Genomic DNA, 23,499 nt, shown 5'->3' with positions numbered 1-23,499 from the left:
TTCTCCACCTCGGCGAATTTTGTCAAAACTGAGCCGACACCAAACCAAGAGCATCAATGTGTCGTCTCTCCAAATACGGCTAAACCACCATGGTTGCCTACGTACCCCCTCTCCCAATGGATCAAGCCGCCCGTAGTTCATCCAAATGGCCGCCAACGGCCTCAACAATCACAAATATTCAACAAGTTTCTGCAATGATTAAACTTGTTGCTCGGAACCACCTTTGTGAGCATATTCGCCAGATTATCCTTCGTGTGGACCTTCACAATCTCCACATCGCCATCTTCAAGAACATCTCGAACGAAGTGATAACAAACATCAATGTGCTTCGTCCGCGCATGAAAAAACATGATTCTTCGCCAAATAGATAGCACTCATACTATCATAATGAATAGTGACGGACCTTTGCGATATACCAAGTTCCTCCAAAAGTCCTCAAAGCCAAATAGCCTCCTTCACAGCCTCCGTAACTGCCATATACTCTGCCTTCGTCGTAGACAAAGCCACCGTAGACTGTAAGGTACATCTCCAACACACCGGCGCACGGGTCAAAGTGAACACATACCCCGTCGTAGACCGGCGCTTATCCAAATCCCCGGCATAATCCGAATCAACATAGCCAAAGCATAGCTGCCCACCTGTAGTGTCCCGCTCATAAACTAAACCAACATTGAGAATACCTAGAATGTACCTCAAAATCCATCTCACGGCATCCCAATGACCCACTCCTGGATCATGCATGTATCTAGACACCATGCTCACTGCCTGTGACAAATCCGGCCTCGTACATATCATCATGTACATCAAGCTCCCAACTGCGCTCGCATATGGAGTCTTCGACATCAACTCACGGTCTTCAACTGACTTCGGTGAAAGGCCAGCTGAAAGCTTCAAATGGGCTCCCAACGGTACACCAACTGGCTTCGTATTCATGCTAACATAGAATCGCTATAGAACCTTCTTCAAATAAGCCACCTGTGTCAAACAAATCCTGCCCTTCTTCTTGTCTCTGCCGATCTCCATCCCTAAAATGCGCTTCTCCTCGCCCAAGTCCTTTATCTCAAACTCATTCGAAAGCTGAACTTTCAACTCATCTATAGCTGACCTGGAACTAGAGGCAACCAACATGTCATCGACATAAAGCAATAAATAAATGTACGCACCTCCTCTCAACTTGTGAAAATACACGCAATTATCAAACTGGCTCCGAGTGTACGAATGATCAAGCATAAAACCATCGAATCGCATATTCTTTAACCTGCAAACCAACTTATCTTTCCCTGTAGCTCGGAATCCTAATGGCTGAGTCATATATATTTCTTCATCAAGATCACCATGAAGAAATGCCGTCTTCACATCCAACTGATCTAACTCTAATCCATATTGTGCCACCAAAGCTAGCAGAATCCGAATCGAAGAGTGCTTCACCACCGAAGAGAAAACCTCATTGTAATCAATACCTTCCTCCTGTACATAGCCCTTCGCAACCAACCTAGCCTTGAACCTCACTGGAGTGCCCTCAATGCCCTCCTTCTTCGTGTACACCCACTTGCACCCAATCGCCTTCCGCCCCTTTGGAAGCTCAACAAGCTCCCATGTATCGTTCTTATGAAGGGACTCCATCTCCTCCTGCATAGCCACCTGCCACGAATCAGCCTCTGAACTCTGCTCGGCCTCTCTGAATGTAGTAGGCACCATCTCATTGATACTCTCCACCGAAAGTGCATATGTAACTGTGTCGGCATACCGTGCTGGCACCCGTATGTCTCTCCTCTGTCTCCGTGCCGTAATAGAATCCTGAACCTGAGTCGTTGGTCTCTGATCCTGCTCATGAGTACCCGTATCCTCCGCATCATCGTCGTGATCGCCTGGCGTCACCTCAGTCGGCACTCTAATGGATACTGCACTATCTGGACTCTGTGGAGCTGCATCAATCTCCACCACCTGTGATATCTCCTCTGTCGGGTTGCTCTCCACCTGATGAGAGCTGGGAAGTTTCAAGATAGAAGCCTCATCGAATGTGCCGTCCCTACTCAACACAATCTTCTTATCAACTGGATCCCAAAGCTTGTATCCCTTGACACCACGTTTGAATCCTACAAATATGGCCTTCCTAGCTCGAGGTTCTAACTTATCAGTTTTAACATGATAATATATAGGGCAACCAAATACCTTAAGCTGGTCATAGTCATGTACTGTCTCTCCCGACCACATCTCCATAGGGGTCTTCCCCTCAATCGCAGATGAAGGCAGCCTATTAATGAGGTGGCTCGCATAAGAAAGTGCCTCAGCCCAAAAGATCTTCTCCAAACCACTATGCGCCAATAAACATCGAATCTTCTCCAGCAAAGACCGATTCAATCTCTCCGCCACCCCATTCTGCTGCGGTGTATGACTAACTGTGAAGTGCCTCTCTATGCCCTCATCTCGCCCCATTCTGTTGTGGTGTATGACTAACTGTGAAGTGCCTCTCTATGCCCTCGTCTCGACATAGCTGCAGAAAGGGGTCTGAGGTATACTCGCCGCCGTTGTCGGATCGCAACGTCTTGATCTTTCTCCCAGTCTGTAGTTCCAATCTCTTCTTCCACTGCACAAACAAATCTAGGACTTCACTCTTATGGTTCATGGTGTACACCCAACAACGCCTAGAATAGTCATCAACAAATGTGACGAACCAATGTCGACCACCAAGTGATGCCATCTTGGTGGGACCCCAAACATCTGTGTGCACGTAGTCCAACATGCCCCTCGTCCTATGAATGGCCTTCCCTAACTTCACCTTCGTCTTCTTGCCAAGAACACAGTGCTCACAGAACTCAATCTTTCCACTCTTGGCTCCCTTCAATAGCCCCTGCTTGCACAAAGCCTGCAGTGATTTCTCTCCTGTGTGCCCTAACCTGTAATGCCAAAGTCTGCTCATGTCCGCCTCTGAAATAGCCGAAGCAACCTGGCCAATCTCGGTGCTCCCCTTAAGATAGTATAAATTATGACTGCGGACTCCCTTCATCACCACCAAAGATCCCTTAGTAACATTCGCTACAACATCCTCAAAGGTCACCCTGAATCCCTTCGTCTCCAAAGCCCCAACTGAGATAAGATTCTTCTTAAGTTGAGGAACGAATCTCACCTCCTTCAACTCACGGACTACTCCATCGTGCATCCGAATCCTCACAGTACATATCCCACAAACGCCACAGGATTGATCATTTCCCATGACAACAACACCCCCATCGAGTCTCTCAAATGATGAAAACCAATCTCGCCTAGGAGTCACATGATAAGTAGCGCCAGAATCAAGCATCCACTCCGATGCATCCAAATGGTTCACCTCCGGAGTAATCAAAAGAGAAAAGCTCGAATCATCGGAATCATCGCCTTTCGCAACATTCACCTCATTGGCCTTCGGGCCCTTATTCTTGCTATTCTCCTTTTCTTTGACTTTCGGGCAGTCTCTCTTCCAATGTCCCTGCTCTTTGCAGAATGCACATTGATTCTTTCCAAGCTGGTGACGACCTCTTGACTTTGACCTCCCTCTATTTCCACCTTTCTGATATGAGCTTCTACCTCTCGCCGACAAGGCCTCTCCTGAAGTACTAGCGCGGGAAGTCTCCTTATCCTTCCTCCTCAAATCATAGTTCGTCAATGCGTTAGTCACTTCACTATAAGTGATAGAAGATCTCCCATTCAGCAACGTAAGCACGAAGGTATCATACTCCTCATCCGATAAGGAGCCCAAAAGAATAATAGCCTTGTACTCATCTGTGATCTTCTCATCCACGTTCATCAAGTCCGACAACAACTTAGTGTAGTTGTTCACATGAGCCACAAGCGAGGTGCCTCTGGACATCTAAAACCTGAATAATCTTCGCAGCAAGTGTAACCTGTTCTCAACACTCTTCGTAAGATACTTGTTGTTGAGAATCTCCCACATCTTCATTCCAGACGTCACCCCAATCACATCGTATTTCAGCTCCTGTTCCAAACAGGACCTGATCACCCCGCAAGCATTTCGATTCATCTTTTCTCATATCACCTCTTCATATTTAGGTGGCCTCACATCGACCATGATGGTCTCCTCTAGATTTTGAGCATTGAGCGTATTCTGTACGTCGCTCATCCACAAACCAAAATTAATATTACCGTCATATTTCACTACACTAATCTTAGTGTTCTAAAAATCCACTTGAGTTGTGCCTGTCATCTTGCTGCTTTCACCAACTTCTTCACCCATAATCACAAATTTCAAATTATAAAGAAAGATCCAAACTTCGAAAAGAATAAGAAATTACCCAACTGAACCCTAGATTGGATTCCAATTAGAACTCCTAACCACACGAGGAAAGCGAGATCTTCAACGGTAACTTCAAACCCTAACTCCACCAAAGCCTAGAACTTCAAGAACCAAGCTTCCAACTGAATCTTCCTCCACCTAATCCAAAACCCCAGATCTGAAATCTGAGCTCTGATACCACTTGTCGCGCGCCTATGCGGAAGCGTTGCACGCACACACAACGAACTTGTGATCACGAAAGAAGAAAGCCACACTCTTGCACAAATCAAGCCAATTACGACAAATCAAACCAAACACAGAAATATACGTGGTTCGGCAACTTGCCTACGTCCACGGGGAGAGGATGGGGAGATTTCACTAATTCAAGGAGAGTACAAAGGATTACAATCACACAAAACTCTCAAACTAACCCTCAACCAAAGATCCCACCTTGCTCACAATATCTCCCTCTCACAATGCTCAAAAGATTCCTCAATCTCTGATAAAAAAAACCTAACAAATCGTTTCCCAATTTATATCAAAACAAAAACCCAATCAGAGTGCAAATAGGAAACCTGATTATGCAAAAAACTCATCGTATGTCGACTTAACAGAGAGCATAAGTCGACTTGGCAGAGAGAAAAACAGCAACTGGAGCACAGTTCGTAAGTCGACTTATCAGGCCTGATAAGTCGACTTGGCAGAGAGAAAAAAACACAACTCCAGTGAAGATCGTAAGTCGACTTGTGCACACTGACAAGTCGACTTACCATAAGTCGACTTAGCCTTGTGCATGAGTCGACTTATGCCAGAAAATCTGGTTTTTCTGATTTCTCCACAGATTCGTGGTATGAAAAATTTAGAAATTCATCGTTTCAATTTAGAATTCATACAAGCAAATGATCATCATTTGAAATTGAATGAATGCAAGAAAGTCCATTCAACGGAACATAAGTATTATATTTTATGAAACAAAATCAAAACAAGTACCCACCTTTCTGGCAACATCAGTTCCAGATAGATCGTCTCTTGGATCTGGTTCAGTAAATCCAGCCTCTTTTGCTTCAGTAACAACTTCACCAAAAGTTTGCGTTCCTTTAAAAGTTGTTAAAGATATAACTCAGAGTTCCACTGTAATTACACAGATAATAACCAATTATAAGTTCGAATAGGAATCACTATTCTCTTGGATATGTAACTTTATATGATTTTTGTGTAAGCAGAGATTAGAGAAAATGCGAAGAAGAATAAAAAAAACTGACCTGAAAATGCCCTCGATAGATAAAATCTTGTCACCAGTTTCGAGCAGCCCCAGCAAAAGTGCTTATTATGGGGAGGCCAGCACCCACAGTTGCTTCATAGAAATAGTGAGTTAAGACTTCCTCTGTTGTGTCCTCAATTTCAGATACTACACAGAAAGATAAGGAAATCTATTAGGCATGAAGTTGATAGATAGAAACAATATAATATTCAGTAAGTATTGCGGATATGGATGGTAATTGCATGATTGAAAACATATAGCACAAAGGTCTACATCGTGGAGTAACACAAACTAAAGTTCCTGGCCCAACGTAAAAATATCAAGAAATATTCGCTCCATATTCCTATAAATGAAAATATTTGAAAATGGAAAACTACTTTAGTCAAAACATGAACTTCATATGGAAAGGCATCAAGCGCATATGATATTGCACATACGTTGTGAAGACTGAAAAGCGTCTCACGTGTGCTAAATAAAATCATTCTGATTATTATATCTAGTAGACAGCAATTCATCACGGTACTGATCTAGTAAGGCATTCTCTTTTAATTTGTAAATTATCCCTAAATTCTAAAGAAGGGTTATACGACAATATTTATTACTTGAATCTTGCAATTAATACAATGAATATCGAGGACTCATTTACTTAACATAAATACGATATATCCTTTTTCTTCTCAGCGCCCTTCCTCTAAATATCCACCATGATATCAAGGATCTAAAAAGGGAATATATCCTAAAAGTTAAATAGATTCATAAAAGCAGCGATAAGGAGTCACTTTTTTAGCTTAACTTGTTGGATTGTGGGATAACATATACCAAGCTAATAACTTCATAGCATTCTCCTCTCACATCAGCCTTTTGACCACATATGGAAAGGCGTCCAGCTTTGAATATGGATTGGAAAAACGAAACAAACGGTGATAAACAAATATGTTTGAAATTTTACAATGTTGAGCTTTGAACTCAGAACATCATATAACCTAGTGCTTTCACACGAAGGACCACTTCAATCATAAGCTTAAGATTTGGGGCGATTTCACTGCCAGCCTATGTTTAAGGTTGGCAAGAGGCCAACTTCCTACCAGCTGTATGAAAACATGAAACATGTGATCAGATATATAGTTGAAATTTATGACTGTAAAAAAGTGGCCAGATTGAGAAACTCAAATTTCCACCTGTCAAATAGCTTTTATTGAGAATGGGACAAGGACATCATTGTTCTTGTTCCTTTGGAGTTGGTTCATTTGGAGGACATGGAATTAAATATGGAAATAAAACCAAAACTAGCATGAGACATAGAGAACTAGGTTAATTTGTTCTCCTCTCTGCACTATTTGATTGCAATTTGTACAATAGTTGATGAACATATTTCTCAACTTTATCTCAGCTGCCCTTGGTTGACTCAGCCAAGCAAAAAAGAATCTAGGAAGGCTAAAGTGAGACAATACCTCAGCTTTCTAAAGATTCCATGGGAGAACATCTCTTGGAGGATGTCACCTTGGTTATGGCACCGATTCATCAAGGTATAACATCAAATAATGGAAGGAACAAAAAAGTTAGAACCTAAGAACCTAAACAAATTTCCACTAATATTATCTTTAGCTAGTAAATTCAATCTCACTAATACGCAGTAAGCATGCCGTCAAAACTAATGCCTAATGTATTATGGATTTGGATCCTCTCCACTACAAAAAAGTAGTGGAGAGACCACTACTTTTAATCTCAAGCGTTGATTATTTAGTAGGCGGTTATGATACAATCTAAATCTAACACTTATCATACCCCCGTGTATTACACTCATTCCTAATTTGCACTAAAAGAAAAAATCATAAGCATCAACTAGATAATCAATGACTGTGATTATGTAGTGGCCCCTCCACTATTTTTTTTTGTAGTGGAGAGGATCCGAATCCACGTATTATGGGGAAGATGATAAGATATGCCAAATAACTAATAAACAAGTAAAAGAAGAAGAATGTTAACATTATTCTACAAGAATCTTGCAAAGAATAAAGTAGAATCAAGAGAAACAAAATATTTACCCGATCTAGGGGACCTGAATTTGCCTTTTTGTAACCTTTGATAATATACTGAATCAAGAGTTCCTCTTTCTTAAAAACTTTGCACAAGGAACTTACACAAAGACAGGGGTCTGGTTGAACTTGGCAATGAGAGTTTGATAGAGGGGTGGTGCCCACAATGGCGACGGCGGTAGGACTTGAAGTTCGATGGGCCATCGTGGGCCTCCTTGGCCCTAAGCGAAGTGCTTAATGGGGTGGTGGTAGAATTGGTGGAGCAGAAAATACATATATGTCTCATATTTGTGTTTTCTTATTAGGTATTCTAGATAAATAACAATGTCGAAGGTTGGATGGATTCGAGCATTCACGATCATATCCATTGGAGGATGGAAGGAATAGTGGAGTGAAACCAATGCATACAAGTCAATTCAAGATCAAGTTTCATCCACAGAGTTTACCAAGAAGAGCTTATTAAAGATCAAGATCACTGTTTAGTATATTAATTTAGGATTATATTATGTGTGTTGTTACTTTAAGCTCAATCATATACACACATACACGTATTTGGTTTATATATATATATATATATATATATATATATATATATATATATATACATATACATACATACATACATACATACATACATACATACATACATACATACATACATACATACATATATATATATATACACACACACACACACACACACACACACACACACACACACACACACACACACACACACACACACACAAGTTTTGGTTTTTTGGTTTTCAAGTTTAAATATGAAACAAATGACTATAATTGGAAAATATATACATGTTTCATGTTTATATGCTTATAGATGATTTCATCAATTAACAAGTTTAAATTCTATGAAATCATGTTTATTGCATAATATATACATTTTTGAGTAAAAACTGTGTTATTGCTTTATGAACTTGATAATACTAGTTTATATTTTTTTTCCTAAATCTATAAAGCCATACAAAAATTTCCAAACGTTTGTTTAAGTCAAAATATCAAAAATATGTGTTATTTAGTTTTCATTTTTTGACTATTTTGCAAAATGATGAGTTTTCCTAATTGAGAAGTGCTATTCCAAAATTTCATTTTGTAACATGTTCATTATCATGTTACAATCATATCCCAAAGTTTTATAATTTTTAGATTTTATTTGCTATATTTTAAAGCCTCTTGAAAATCAGATTTACTATTCAAAACAGACTGATATTGTGTTATCAGTCGACTGATGCAAGGGATCAGTCGACTAAAGAAATCGTTTGGAAAGTGCAAAAGTTTATGTTTTTGTGACTGATAAACTATCAGTCAACTGATGAGGTTATCGGCCGACTAATGAGATCTTCAGTCGACCGATGAGCTTTAAACTGCCTATAACGATCACGTCATCAGTCGACTGATACTGTTTATCAGTCAACCGACGGCCTCTAACGGCTAGTTTTTCCCGATTTTCATGTTTCCGTTTTTTTTTCCTTTGTTTTTTCTTGGTTTTGGGGCTTGTTCTATGATCCTATACATACCACATACCCTCTAACTTCTAAGGGAAATTAAGAAAGTTTTAAAATAAAGTTTAAGTTTGTTTTAAGTGTGTTTTACAAAAGTTTATGTGAAGTGGTTTTCACAAGAGCAAGAGGAGATCATCAATTTGTGTTTGGGATTCCATTTCATCTGTCTCTCTCTCTCTTGTCTTCATTGGAGATGTTTTCTAAACTCAATCTCTAGCAATTTATATATTTGATTATCATTTCCATAAGCTACATTTTTATATTGAGTTTAGTTTGATTTTGTTTATACTCTTTGTTCACACACAACCTATTGAGCTTATTGTATTTCCATAAGCTGATTTTATTTATACTCTTTGTTCACACACAACCTATTGAGCTTATTGTATTTTATTTATACTCTTTGTTCATCAATAATTCACATATCTTCATAACAAAAAATATGGGGTTTTACACATATATACATTATGGATATGCACGGTGCATCTAGTTTAGGTTATGCAATCAATATTGCTCCTAGATTAGATATTTTTTCCTATATCTAATGGTGTATTAGATTTAAACTTTTTGTTTAATCTAGACACTTCGATTTATGGGAAATTATAGATGATGCTTATATTGTGCCCACTTCGGAGAAATCCAAGTTGAATAAAAATGATCATCGAATGTTTACTATGAACAAGATTTTGTTAGAATTTTTACATAACGCGTTCGATTTATCTATGTCTAACAAGTTTGTTCATTTTGATAGTGTTTACACCTTATGGAAATTTATTGAAGCACATCAAGGAGACTTTGAGGCAATCCGACATGGTTTGGAGGATTCTTCTTCAAGTGATATTGGAGCTTCATCATGCACACGGCCACTAGGCGATAGCCTTAGTAAGGTTTGTTAGTTCGAATCCATTAATGATCTTTCTAGTGATGAGCTTGCTTGTGCATCTGAAAAATTATTGCATGCCTATAACGAATTGCATAAAGATTTTATTGATTACAAAACAAACATGTTGCATTAAAATCTGATCATGAGAAGTTAGCTTCCAAATTTGATATCATTACTCTTTAAAATGATGCTCTTAAAGGAAACAATGATATGTTAAATTTGGAAAACAATAATTTGAAATTGGATATTACAAACTTGACTCATGATAAAAATAATGTCATGTTAGAAGTTGAGAACATAAAAATGATATTGCTTCTTTTATAAATGGCTATTTATGTTCTACTTCTAATAAAAATACATATGTGCCTAATAATGAAGATTTGAATCTTGTGAATAAACGTATTTCATCTTTAGATTTAACTTTGAAAATATACATTAATAACCATAAGAAACTTATGGACAAGTGTGCTAAATTTAGTACTACAAAATCACCTACACACTATGCACACTTGTGTAGCAAAATTTACAAATGTTCCATTTGTAGCCGAAAAGGCCATCTAGCTAAATTTTGCTATGATGCACAAAAATCTAAAAATGCTAATATCAATGCTTCTTGTGCATCTCATAAGGCTTCTTCATCACATACACATGAACATACTCATCATGTTCATCATACGCATGCTCATGTGTTTAAATGTGATTATTATGGTCGTTTTGACCATTTAGCAAAGTTTTGCTTTGATTTGAAAAAGAATTCTAGTTTACCAAATATTTCTAGTAGACCACGTGTTTTTAAATGTGATGTGTGTGGTAGGTTTGGACATCTTGCCAAACTTTATTTTGATATGCAAAAAGCTCCTATTTTGCAATATGTTCCAAAAAGACCACCTTTGTTTGATAATGCTTCTCATTTGCAAAATATTTTTAAAAGACAATCTTTATTTGTAAATGGTTCTTGTGCACGAGCTAATGGTCCACAAAAATAAATAGATCTCTTTCATTGCACAAATTGTAATCAAGATGGTCATTTGAGTGATTATTGCTTTGACCGTGTTAGTGCACCACATGTGTCCAAACGGGTTCATAACCCTAGGACTTTGAGCTTTATTAATAGGGGTCATGTCCCTAAACAATCTGACACTAAGAATACTTAGGTGCCAAAATGATTTTTAAACCAAGAATTTTAGTGTTTTTCTTTTTCTTTTTCTTGGTTTTGTAAAATGTGCTTTGAAAACTTTTAATATGAAAATAATTTTTCATTGATCAAATTCTTTTGTTTTCAAGATTATTGGTTTTGTTTTGATGAGAGGTTTGTGTTTATATAACCCCCCGGGTTTATTGGGTGTTTATTCCTAAATCTTATTTATCGGGTACTAAAAGTCCTTATATTGGTTGGAACAAGCTTAAGAGCTTGATATATTGTTGCCTCTCTTGTGTTTCTTTTGTCAAAAATTTGTTTTGATTTGTTCTTTTGAATTCATTATATAGCACAAATAGATGATTCAAATTTTAATTGTGCCTTATAATGCATTCTATATGTGGTTTGATCAAGTTCTACAAAGAAAGCTTTCTTTATTGATCAAACATTGTTCTTGGACTTAAATCTTGATTTATGATTTCATTTAAGAGATTTTTTTTATTTGAAAACTCTTTTTTCATGATCCTCATATTTACCGTTCTTTTGATTTCATAAATCTATTTTTATACATGATCTTTATGTTTATGTTTATGTTTATGTTTTGAGACACACCATTTCAATGATACATCCACATATGTTCTCTTTATCTTGATATATGTGAGTAATTTTTAAGCATATTTTTATCTATGCTAACTCACATGTTTGCCTTAGCCTTCTTTTCATATATTAATGAGGTATTTTGATAGGGGGAGCAATCCCTATACTTGTTTTATACTCACTCATGCTTATAGGTAGGGGGAGCTTTCACTCTCTTCATTATTGTTGGTTTCCCCTTTTTGATGTTATCGAAAGGGGAGAAATATTGTGAGTATATCTTATTTTGGTTATATGCATGATAATTCTAATTTACATATTAATTTCCTTTCATGCATTTATCATTTTTGTAAATTGTTTGTCATCATCAAAAAAGGGGAGATTGTTGGCCTCTTTGTTTTGATGATGTTTAACAAACAATTTACCACTAATATTGTTTGTCTAGTATTTGTGTATTTTTATTTATTGTAGACAAACAACGAGTTGGAGGATGGATGGAATTGCGCATTCACGATCATATCCAATGGAGGTTGGCGGAATTGTGGTATAAAACCTTGCAATTTAAGTTGAAGATCTAAGTTCAAGCTTCATCCGCAAGTGTACCAAGTTGAGCTTCATCGAAGATCTAGATAGCTTGGGTAATTTAGTTTAGGTTTTTATATTATGTGTGTTAGTACTTTAAGCTCAGTATCATATACACACATACACATTTTAGTTTTATATATATATATATATATACATATTTGAGTTTTTGGTTTATGGACTTAACAACAATAATATACATCTCTTATCAAGTCTATATAATCATTTTACAATGTTTCAAAATAGTGTTTAAGTCTTTTGTCAAAAACATGTATGTTTAGTTTTTATGTTTTTGGACTATTTTGAAAATATTGAGTTTTCACAAATGTGAAGTGCAAATCCAAAAATTCCTTTTGTAACATGTTCATTTACATGTTTATAAATATTTCCCAATGTTTCATAATTTTAGGAATTTATTTGCTATTTTTAATCATGGTGTAACCACAGAGACTTGATTTTTATTTTTGTTCTATTTATGCTCATATATGTACTCAATAACTCTATTTCCAGTATTTACGTTCTGCTTTAAATCCATGAATTCATGTCGATATTCTTTCAGTTATTTGACTTTATCTATTTAATTAGTAATGGCAAGGGGATAGTTCCATCAACTTCCCAACCACCTCAACCCCCTCAGTTTGTGCATCACGGCGATGGTGGGTATTTTCCATTGCAGCAATTGTACTTTGTACAACCACCTCAAGCATACCCGAATATGTCATTCCATGATAGCAGCTACTTTCCAATGCACCATCATCTGGGGTCATATACAAACATGCTGAATAATCCAACTTTGCCTCCACAATTACACAGTCCTAACTTAGTGGGGTGCAGCTTTCTCCTACTAGTGGTAATGGTTCAACTCCCGATTCAGGTTCCAAAGGGGACCTCGTAGAAAAAGGGGTAGAAACATCGTCAAATTTAAAGAAGAAAAGGAAAAACACCACACCCAAAAATAATACTAAAGTTGGTGGTTCTCAAGGGACCAAACATTTGTTCTGTCATTCCCGTTATGATGATGAGCTCATTTCTTTTCTTGCCGACTTAGTAAGAAAGGGTTACAAACCCGACAAAAGCTTTAAGAGAACCTCTTTTCATATGGCTTCTCAACGCATTAATGAGATGTTTAACACAATTTTTAAGTGGAATAATGTCATGCACAGCATAAAAACTCTACGAACAAGATTTCGTGATATGAAAACTTGTCGTAATCTTAGTGGTGCCGGATAGGATGATAGTATGAAGACTATCATCATGGATCCTAAATGTTTGGATAGGTGTATTAAGGTAAATAAACTCTGGTTTAAGAATAGATTTATTTTTCATTTCTTTTATTTTATCATTGAATTAATTAAAATATACGTTTTTCAGGACAAGAGCTTTAAGAATGCTAAGCTTAGACAATATGTCAATAAACACTTGAGGCATTATGATGATCTCGCCCTTATCATCGGGGATGGTCAAGCTATAGGACAATTTGCTAGTGATGCTTGGAAAAAGTTTAGCCGTAGTGAGACCATAAATCTTGGAGATGAGGCGAACTCACCAACGCATTCTCCCTAATCTACTCAAGTACACGTTTTAGATGATGAGGACACTCCTCCTAATGAAGCACTCAACACATCAAGTTTTAAAGCTAAGTCATCCTCCGCCAATGTAAAGGCTCGTAAGACCAGCCTAGATAGTGAGATCATGCTAAAAATGATGAATAATATAGATGTATTTAACACAAACATGAAGTGTGTAAATATGCATTGGATCAAGAAGTTATCCATGGTCTTATATGCTCATTCACATGACTTTGATGTTGCCAAGTTAGATAGATACTATCGTCGCCTTTTTATGAATGAGCATGAATCAAGACTATTTATGGGCATATCTTCGGTTGGTCAGAAGGAGATGATTGAGTCATTTCTCAACAAAGAGGGTTGAAGACCTATACATTATGGGTGTTCGTGGTATTTTATGATTATCACTTAAGCACATTTATGTTTGAAAACTTTTTTAATTATGGTTGAAGACTAATATTGTTTGGTTTAGAGACACTATTTTTATGAGATTATGTTGATTTTTGTGGTTGTAGAACAGTATGACAATGGCTAATATTATATTTATATTGTAGTAAATAGTTATTTGCTTCCATTTTGTAATATTACATTTCATAGTGTGAATATTGTGATGTACTAACCTTTAAATTAAACTTGTGACTTCAGGATACTTATAAGTCACCGTATAATTTACTAAGATGCAAGCAATCTATAATGTGCACACATTGTACTGGATGGCTATTGCTCTGGGTATTTTGTGAAGTAAGTTTTCATGAAACAAGTTTACATTGGCGGCTTTTGGAATTTTAGTCTATGATGATTGTCATAATATCTGATATTAGCAACCTGCAATATCTAGTGATATTGTATTGGATGCCTAACAGTGATGATATTGACCAAATTCTGAACCCTCAGCAAAAATTAGTATCCACCTGCTGATTACTTGATGTTGTTCATTGGTACTTGATGTTGTTGGTGTGCATATGCTATTTTTGGTTGGCTTTGTGAGCATATCTTTTGTTCGTGTTCAGTTTAGTGTGCATATGCTAGGTTTTTGTATATTTTGTGCTCGGTTTTTTTAGCACATATTGCCTTTAAATATTGTTGTTGGCTTGTGATGTTGTTGTCTGGTACTTGAAGTTATTCTTGGTTGGTGGTGGTGTTGTCTGGTAGGTACTTGATGTTGTTGTTGTCGGTTGATGTTGTTGGCTGGTTGTGAGCCTGCTTATTTCTTGATGTTGTTGGTTGGTTCATACTTGATGTTGTTGTTGGCTGTGGTGGTGTTGTCTGGTTGGTACTTGATGTTGTTGGTGGCTAGTGGTGTTGTTGCTTAGTACTTGATGTTATTGTTGCCTGGTGGTGTTGTTGCCCGGTACTTGAATTTGTTGTTGGTTGATGGTGTTGTTGCCTGGTAGGTATTTGATGTTGTTGCTGCCTGTTAGTGTTGTTGGCTGGTTGTGAGCCTGCTTGTTTCTTGATGTTGTTAGCTTGATGTTGTTGCTGCCTGTTAGTGTTGTTGGCTGGTTGTGAGCCTGCTTGTTTCTTGATGTTGTTAGCTGGTTTGTACTTGATGTTTTTGTTGGCTGGTGGTGGTGTTGCCTGGTTGGTACTTGATGTTGTTGTTGATTGGTAGTGTTGTTGTCTAGTTGGTACTTGATGTCGTTGTTGGCTGGTGGTGTTATTGTTTGGTACTTGATGTTGTTGGCTGGTGGTGTTGTTGCCTGATGGGTAATTAATGTTGTTGTTACCTGTTGGTGTTGTTGGATGATTGTGAGCATGCTTGTTTCTTGATGTTGTTGGCTGATTGGTACTTGACATTGTTGTTGGTTGGTGGTGTTGTTGGCTGGTGGTATTATTGGTCGGTTCGTAAGATTTGTGTGCAGACACTTATTATGGGTTGTTTGTGTTCAGGCACATATATTTACATTCACAATCATGTTTGTTCTGTTATGTCCTTACTATTTGTGTACCTTTTAACAGCGCATGTGATTTTCAAGCAAAATCTTGTTATGTTATGAGCCAGGTTGTGTTCGGCTGGATTTGATTATTTTGGTATTGTTTTCGATGTTCAAATTAGGCTATGATGCTTTTTAATTTATCTGAGATTAAAAATCTGTAATATATGTTGATATTGCACATAATGACTAACAATGATGATATTGAACAAGTTCTAAACCCAAAAACAATATCATGATTCGCATTATTGTTTCATGTTTAACAATGGTGATATTGAACAAGTTCTGAGCCCACAATCATAATTCGCATATACATATGGCGATTTATTTGACATGATGTTGGTTTTGTCTATCATCTTATAGCTGGTCTACCATGCCCTGCAGTAGCTGTAGGCTTTGGCCTCTACGGCCATTGTCTTGTAAGTACTAGTTTTTTCTATACAATACATTTTATTTCAATAATATGTTAATTAAAATTCTAGTTTCACGTTTATTTCTTTTAATTCAATCATATGGTAATTAGCATTATTGTTTCATGTTTATTTCTTTTTCTGAATCTGTCATGCTTTTCTCAAAAAATTTATACATCTGAAACAATACCTTTAGGCTCCAATATAGCCACTTGGTATAGAGACAAAATTGAAAATTCATGCTTACTATTCATGCTTCTAAACTACCAACAAATTAAACCTCACGTTGTTGCATGAAAGTCTAGAGATACCTTTAAGAATACCAATTGTAAAAGTTATATCGGGATTGTATAGATGCTCATAGCTAATTTAGAAACTTTGTATGCGGATAAAATCTTGTATAAATGGTTGTAACAAATCATAATATTACAAGTTTTTATAGGTTTGTTAATTTATCGGGGTTGTATAGATGGTCATAGCTGATTATTATATATATATTTATGGCTATTTGCTATGTTATATACATATTTATAGGTTTCATGATTCATGATTCATGCAACTTAATTACGTAAATTAATGAATAATTAGAACAAATTTTGTGTGATTTTTTCCAATCTGAGCCATGTATATTTCAAATCAAATCACGTACATAATTCATAGCAATTGATTCATATTATTTCAAAGTTTTTATGATTTTATTAATACAAACAAAAATTTATAATTCATTTGGGATATTATTATTTGCTCATGTTACATCCGAAGTTTTATATAATTAAAGATTACATCATATAACGAGCACAAAATTATTATTTGCTCATGTTACATCCGAAGTTTTATATAATTAAAGATTACATCATATAACGAGCACAAATAAATTTGTATGTATTGAAAATAATCTTATCATGATAACCATAAACACTTTTCACAACAAACTTGTCACGCCCCGCTTCCCAAAATACCGGGGAATCGGAACGTGAACACGCCCGCGATGTATTAGATTGAGAAGAAATATACACTATCTTTTTTTTTCTTTTCTCCTCAATCCAATACGCTAAGCGTCTGGAAATAATACAATGCAAAGGCACATGTCCCCGATCACAATCAGCAAGAATATAATGAACAACACAGAATAAAATAATACATATCACGATGAATATTCATCCCAAACATAGTATTCGGGTCAACATGCCCTTATACAAAACTATCTAAATGAAATACTAGAGAATATAAATATATACTGAACGAAAGGATTGAAAGTGCTACAAAACAAACTGAAAGGAATGACTAAGCTTCAGCTTCTTCTTCTGCTACGTCTGTAAGGCACTCTTGCTGAGAATCCTCTGACTCCTGGCGATCTCCCAGCTGGACATGTTCTTCCTCTAAGTCTGACGTACACCAGAAAAAATAGGTGTACGTCAGGGTGCATGGCACACGGCAAGACCCCACAAAAGAAACAAAACGATTAAAAACCCAAAGCGGAAAACGATACGATAATAGAAATGACAAAAGGACGTGCAACTGGAAATTCCACAAAATCAATCAAGTAACAAGTCAATCATGCAACTAATGATCAGAACAATCATCCAACTAACAAGGTCATACAACTAGATAGAATTAATACTTAAAAATCTACAACAAGAGACGTAGTACGTCGAGCGAAATAATCCAAACAAGGAAACCCTCATGTATATATCATATGTCTCAAATTATAGATAATTAAATATCAATCCCGATCTATATGTGAAAAGAAACACAACTGGCCTATATATCTCACAAGAATCCATAAATCCTAACCAAAGTGACGACACTGATTCACCTTGATCCAACAAACCAACTCCAGTGGCGACACCGATCCACTGGTAACAAGTCATGTAACTAGCCATCCTATAACAGGTCACTGGTTCATATCTCACACAGAGCCAACGCTCATATCATCGGATAACTGACTGTTCACAAATCCTCTACGTGCATCCAATCCCGCTACACATGCGGCCTAGAGGACTACACGTAAACCGTTTTCTGCCTGGTTCGAACTTCAAACAGAACCCGAGTGACGAAACGATTTCACTGACTAAAGTGATGTACACACTTCACTTTAGCCAAACTAACCCCAGTGCGAAACGGTTCACTGGTTCTAGTCTGGAAGATACATCAACAGTCTTATCCGATCACATGAACATTAACTTCCCCATCCCAACTCTCTTGTTTTTCTAAGCTAACATATACATAGGTTTCTAAATCTTACACAGGACACACCAGGCCACATTAGTCATGAATTTCTAACGGTTCTCAAACATAACAAAGAGTAATAAATACAACTAATCATATACAACAAGATCATAGCATATCACATAATTAAAAGAACGATTCATTACAATATATATTGTGACGCCCCTGGGTTCACACAAGGCTGCAGTCCGAAGTGAAACCAGAGATGTCAAACCTGCCATGCACCACACCATGCAATAACATGTTTCACCATCACAATTACTATCTCTCTAGTGGAATCAAAAACAGGTGTAGTACAAAGCAAGTAAAAGGTTATACAACAATTGCTTAATGGAGTGATAGGACTCAAATAAACACATCTCATCAATCAAAAATAAGCTGAAGCACACAGTCAAAGTCCGAAATGAATAATAAAGATCTGGAGAGCTCAACATGTCTCAAAGTACATAATGTTTAATACAAGAAATAAGGCAAACAGCCTTTATAACTCTAGAACATAAATCTCTCAAGTCTAAAACATCTCAAGTGGAGTACAAAAAAATAAATACATCTAAAAAAGAGGATAGTAGACACTAGTAAGGGTCGTCCTCAACCTGCGACTCTCCGGGCTCCTGGCTCGTTACCTGAAAGGGGGAGGGACAATGAGCGTCAAAGCGCTAGCGAGCAACATCACAACCAACCCCAAGGGATAGGGCTCGTTGTATATGAAAATACAGTTAATACAATGTAATATAAATCATTTATACAAACATTAACGGGTCTTAGTACTTAGGGAAATACAACACGAGCATAGGTACGTCGAGCGAAATAATCCAAACAAGGAAACCCTCATGTATATACCTTGTATCTCAAATTGTAGATCCCTAAGTACAAAACCCGAAGCTAGTTACAAGAAAAAAAATAAGGAAAAGGAAAACATGCCCATCTCTACCAATAACATGTAAGTGAAACAAGGCTACAATAGGTGCCATGATCAACCTAGGTAGCTATCATGTCCCGGCCAAATACAATGTGTCGTATATCCAACTTTATTGAATAACGTGCTCAAGGTTTAGCAAAAGTCTAATACATGACTAAAATGGATTATAGTCCAACACGAGGACTTCTATGGATTATAGTCCAACACGAGGACTTTAATGGATTATAGTCCAACACGAGGACTGCGTACCAAAAGTATACATGTCTATATTCCCGTACATACTCTGCTGTACTGACTTAAACTCGTGTTCAAAGTATCATCTCACATGAACAGGTGAATTCATAATCACCGTATGCATAAATACTTATATACACCCAACATGTAATTTAAACAGAAGCATGAACGAAACAGAAAGAAAATACTATGATGAGTCGACTCGTACTCAAATATGAGTCGACTCAACAGAACACATTTGATATCAGAAAAGGACTCTGTGAGTCGACTCATGACAGTCATGGGTCGACTCATGGCTTATGGGTCGATTCATATACTGACGAGTCGACCCAGCAGAAACAATATGCAACACAACAAGACTTCGTGAGTCGACTCATGACAGTCATGAGTCGACTCAACATGATGAGTCGACTCGTGATGAGTCGTGAGTCGACCTACGGGCTGAAATCTGCATATAATACAAGTTAAATTCACCAACACGATTCTTCCCTCTAATTCACTAATCTACATCTTTATAACCATCAATTCTAGACTATGATACAGAGATAAATTCACATATAGCATAAGGAACATTTACTTATGTGTTAAATCTAACAATTTACCCCTAAACATGAAAAAGGGCATTTGATCAAAAAGAAAACTCATGTTTTTATTTCTTAGAAATATTTCCAGATCTGGGTTTTTCTTCAAAAATTCGTGGGTGGGGATTTAAAATCTGAAACACATGATTTCTAGCATCTACCCTAACAAGAACATTGTTTTATACTTGAAAATAAGTCTTGGGCTCAATAAAACTCATGGAAAACCATTGTAAACTATTAAAAACGTGGGAGAGGGGTTTGGCGAGATGTTACTCGCCTGAGAAATGATGAAGAACAGATCCCTTCTCTGAAATCCTCACAAAGCCGCTGAGAAAGCCTTCGAAACGCCCCAAAATCTCCAAGAACACCTAGGGTTTTAGAGAGGAGAGAGGGGGACTAGGGTTTCTGGGGAAAACTGATGGAAATGAGGTGATTTCGGGTAGGGGAGTATATATATAAGTGGATAAAACCCGACCCGAAACCCAACAAACCCAAACTGAGAAAACTGGAAAAATCCTCAATGAGTCGACTCATCACAGTCATGGGTCGACTCATGACTTCCTGGGTCGACTCGTAACATAATGAGTCGACTCAGCAGAAACAAAAGGCAACAGGACTCGATTTCGTGAGTCGACTCATGAAAATCATGGGTCGACTCATGGACTAAAAACTGCATATGATGGTTCTGCTGCATATAATGAAATTTGCACACTCAAACCCATTACTGATGCACATAAACATGATCAAAATCTACGGGGTCTTACATTCTTCCCCCCTTAAAGGAATTTCGTCCTCGAAATTCAGAAATCATATCTAACTCATAAAGATACAAGAAAGACATGACAAGGGTTAAATCTAACCCGCACACATACACATTTTATAATACCGAATTCTAGTTAGCACACAGCGATATTCATATTTAACGATCTAAAATGATGATATTGTTACCTAACCCCTAATCTAACGGAACTAGTACGTCGGGCGAAAAATCCAAACAAGGAACCCCCCATGTATATACCACGTGTTCCGAAAGATTAAGAATTAAGTAAAAGTACCCTCATTCTAGTGTTAAATATAAGTATCAAAACATAATATAATTATTCAAGTAAGAAGTCATATCGGTTTTACCTACTCGAACAAGTGTGGGTAGTCGCATCGCATGTCCTCATCGCGCTCCCAAGAAGCTTCCTCTACTCCACTTCGGTTCCATTGAACTTTTACCAATGGAATCACCTTGTTCCTGAGTCTCTTGTCTTCTCTAGCAAGTATGGCCACTGGAATCTCAATAGTCGACAAATCATCCCTAAGCTCGATCTCCGGTGCATCCAACACTCGTTGCCGCTCCTCATCGTGCAAGTGTTTCTTGAGCATAGAAATGTGGAATACATTGTGTATACTAGACATAGAAGCTGGAAGATCTAGTCTGTATGATACAGCTCCAATGCACTCCAAAATCCGGAAAGGTCCAATATATCTCGGTGCAAGCTTCCCTCGCCTCCCGAATCGCTGTACGCCTTTCATAGGCGATACCTTCAGCATAACCTGATCCCCAATCTGAAATTCTAGGGGTCTTCGCCTCTTATCTGCATAGCTCTTCTGCCGACTCTGAGCGGCTAGAATCCGCTCTCTGATCAAAGCTACCTTCTCAGTAGTCTGCCTCACTAGCTCTGGCCCAAGCATCAAGCTGTCCTCCGGCTCGGCCCAACATATCGGTGATCTACAAGGTCTCCCATACAATGCTTCATACGGGGCCATACCGATCGTCGCTTGATAACTGTTGTTATAAGCGAACTCTGCTAGTGGAATATGATCCTCCCAACTGCCTTGGAAGTCAATGACACATGCCCGCAACATGTCCTCCAACACCTGATTCACCCTCTCTGTCTGGCCATCCGTCTGGGGGTGAAATACACTGCTATAAGATAGCGTGCTGCCAAATGAGTCCTGAAAACTCCTCCAAAAGTGTGAAGTGAAAACCGATCCCCGATCTGATACGATCGTATCTGGCACTCCGTGAAGTCGAACTATCTCCCGAATGAAGATCCTCGCATAAGACTCAGCTGTATAAGTGGTCCTCACCGGGATGAAATGGGCTGACTTCGTCAACCGGTCCACTATCACCCAAACCGAATCATTCCCCTTCTTTGACTTCGGCAATCCCACTATGAAGTCCATGGAAATATCCGCCCACTTCCACTCCGGAATAGGCAAGGGCTGAAGTGTCCCTACCGGTCTCTGATGCTCTGCCTTCACCTGCTGACAGGTGAAACATCTAGCCACATAGTCTGCAACCTCTCTACGCATACCGCTCCACCAGAAATATCTCTTCAAATCCCTACCGGTCTCTGATGCTCTGCCTTCACCTGCTGACAGGTGAAACATCTAGCCACATAGTCTGCAACCTCTCTACGCATGCCGCTCCACCAGAAATGTCTCTTCAGGTCCTTGTACATCTTTGTGGTCCCTGGATGTACTGTGTACCGAGTACGGTGCGCCTCATCAAATAATTCCCTCTTCAGCTCTGCACTAGCTGGCATAACCAACCTACCCTTCATCCGTAGGCCTCCATCTGCTCCAATGGTCCAATCAGCCTTAGGCTCCTTGGAAATCTCCTCCTTTCGGATTTGAATCCAAGAGTCTCCCGACTGAGCTCTGACAACTCTGTCACTCCAAGATGGCTGCACTGATACAGCTCCCAAAAATGCACTGGTTCCTCCAACGTCGGGTCTAAAATCAAACTGACTAAGAGTGATAAGGTCTCTGTACAATGAACATCTCAAAGCCGCAACCCGATGTCGACGCTTCCTACTCAAAGCATCTGCTACGACGTTCGCCTTCCCTGGATGATACTGAATCGCGAACTCGTAGTCCTTGATAAACTCAATCTACCTCCTCTGCCTCTGATTGAGTTCCTTCTGAGAAAAGAGGTACTTCAGACTCTGATGGTCTGTGAATAACTCAAACTGTACTCCATATAAGTAGTGCCTCCATGACTTCAATGCAAACACCACCGCTGCTAACTCCAAGTCATGAGTGGGATAGTTCTGCTCATGCACCCTCAACTGTCGAGAGATATAGGCTCCTACCCTCTGAGTCTGCATCAATACGCCTCCTAAGCCTGCCAACGATGCATCTGTATAGACAACGAATGTCCTGTCACTGGTCGGGATAGTCAGAACTGGCGCCATAGTCAATTTAGTCTTCAAAATATCGAATGCCTGCTGGCACTCCATACTCCATATAAACTGTACACCCTTCTTCGTAAGGCGTGTAATCAGCGTCGCAATCTTCGAGAAGTCCTGAATGAACTTCCTGTAATATCCAGCTAAACCCAAAAAGCTGC

General features: G+C 38.2%; 1 protein-coding gene across 1 annotated transcript in view; it reads right to left on the bottom strand.

The window, feature by feature from the left end:
- The window catches only part of LOC109841783, a 17,228-nt gene continuing 15,013 nt past the window's right edge, over window positions 21,285-23,499 (bottom strand). Inside the window, exon 6 of the mRNA XM_020410724.1 lies at window positions 21,285-22,403. Coding sequence (XP_020266313.1) covers window positions 21,285-22,403 — 1,119 coding nt within the window. The remainder of the gene's footprint in view (window positions 22,404-23,499) is intronic.

The sequence above is a fragment of the Asparagus officinalis genome, chromosome 5 (genome assembly GCF_001876935.1).
Source record: "Asparagus officinalis chromosome 5, Aspof.V1, whole genome shotgun sequence".
Taxonomy (NCBI): Eukaryota; Viridiplantae; Streptophyta; class Magnoliopsida; order Asparagales; family Asparagaceae; genus Asparagus; species Asparagus officinalis.
This window is presented reverse-complemented; position numbering and strand designations above follow the sequence as displayed.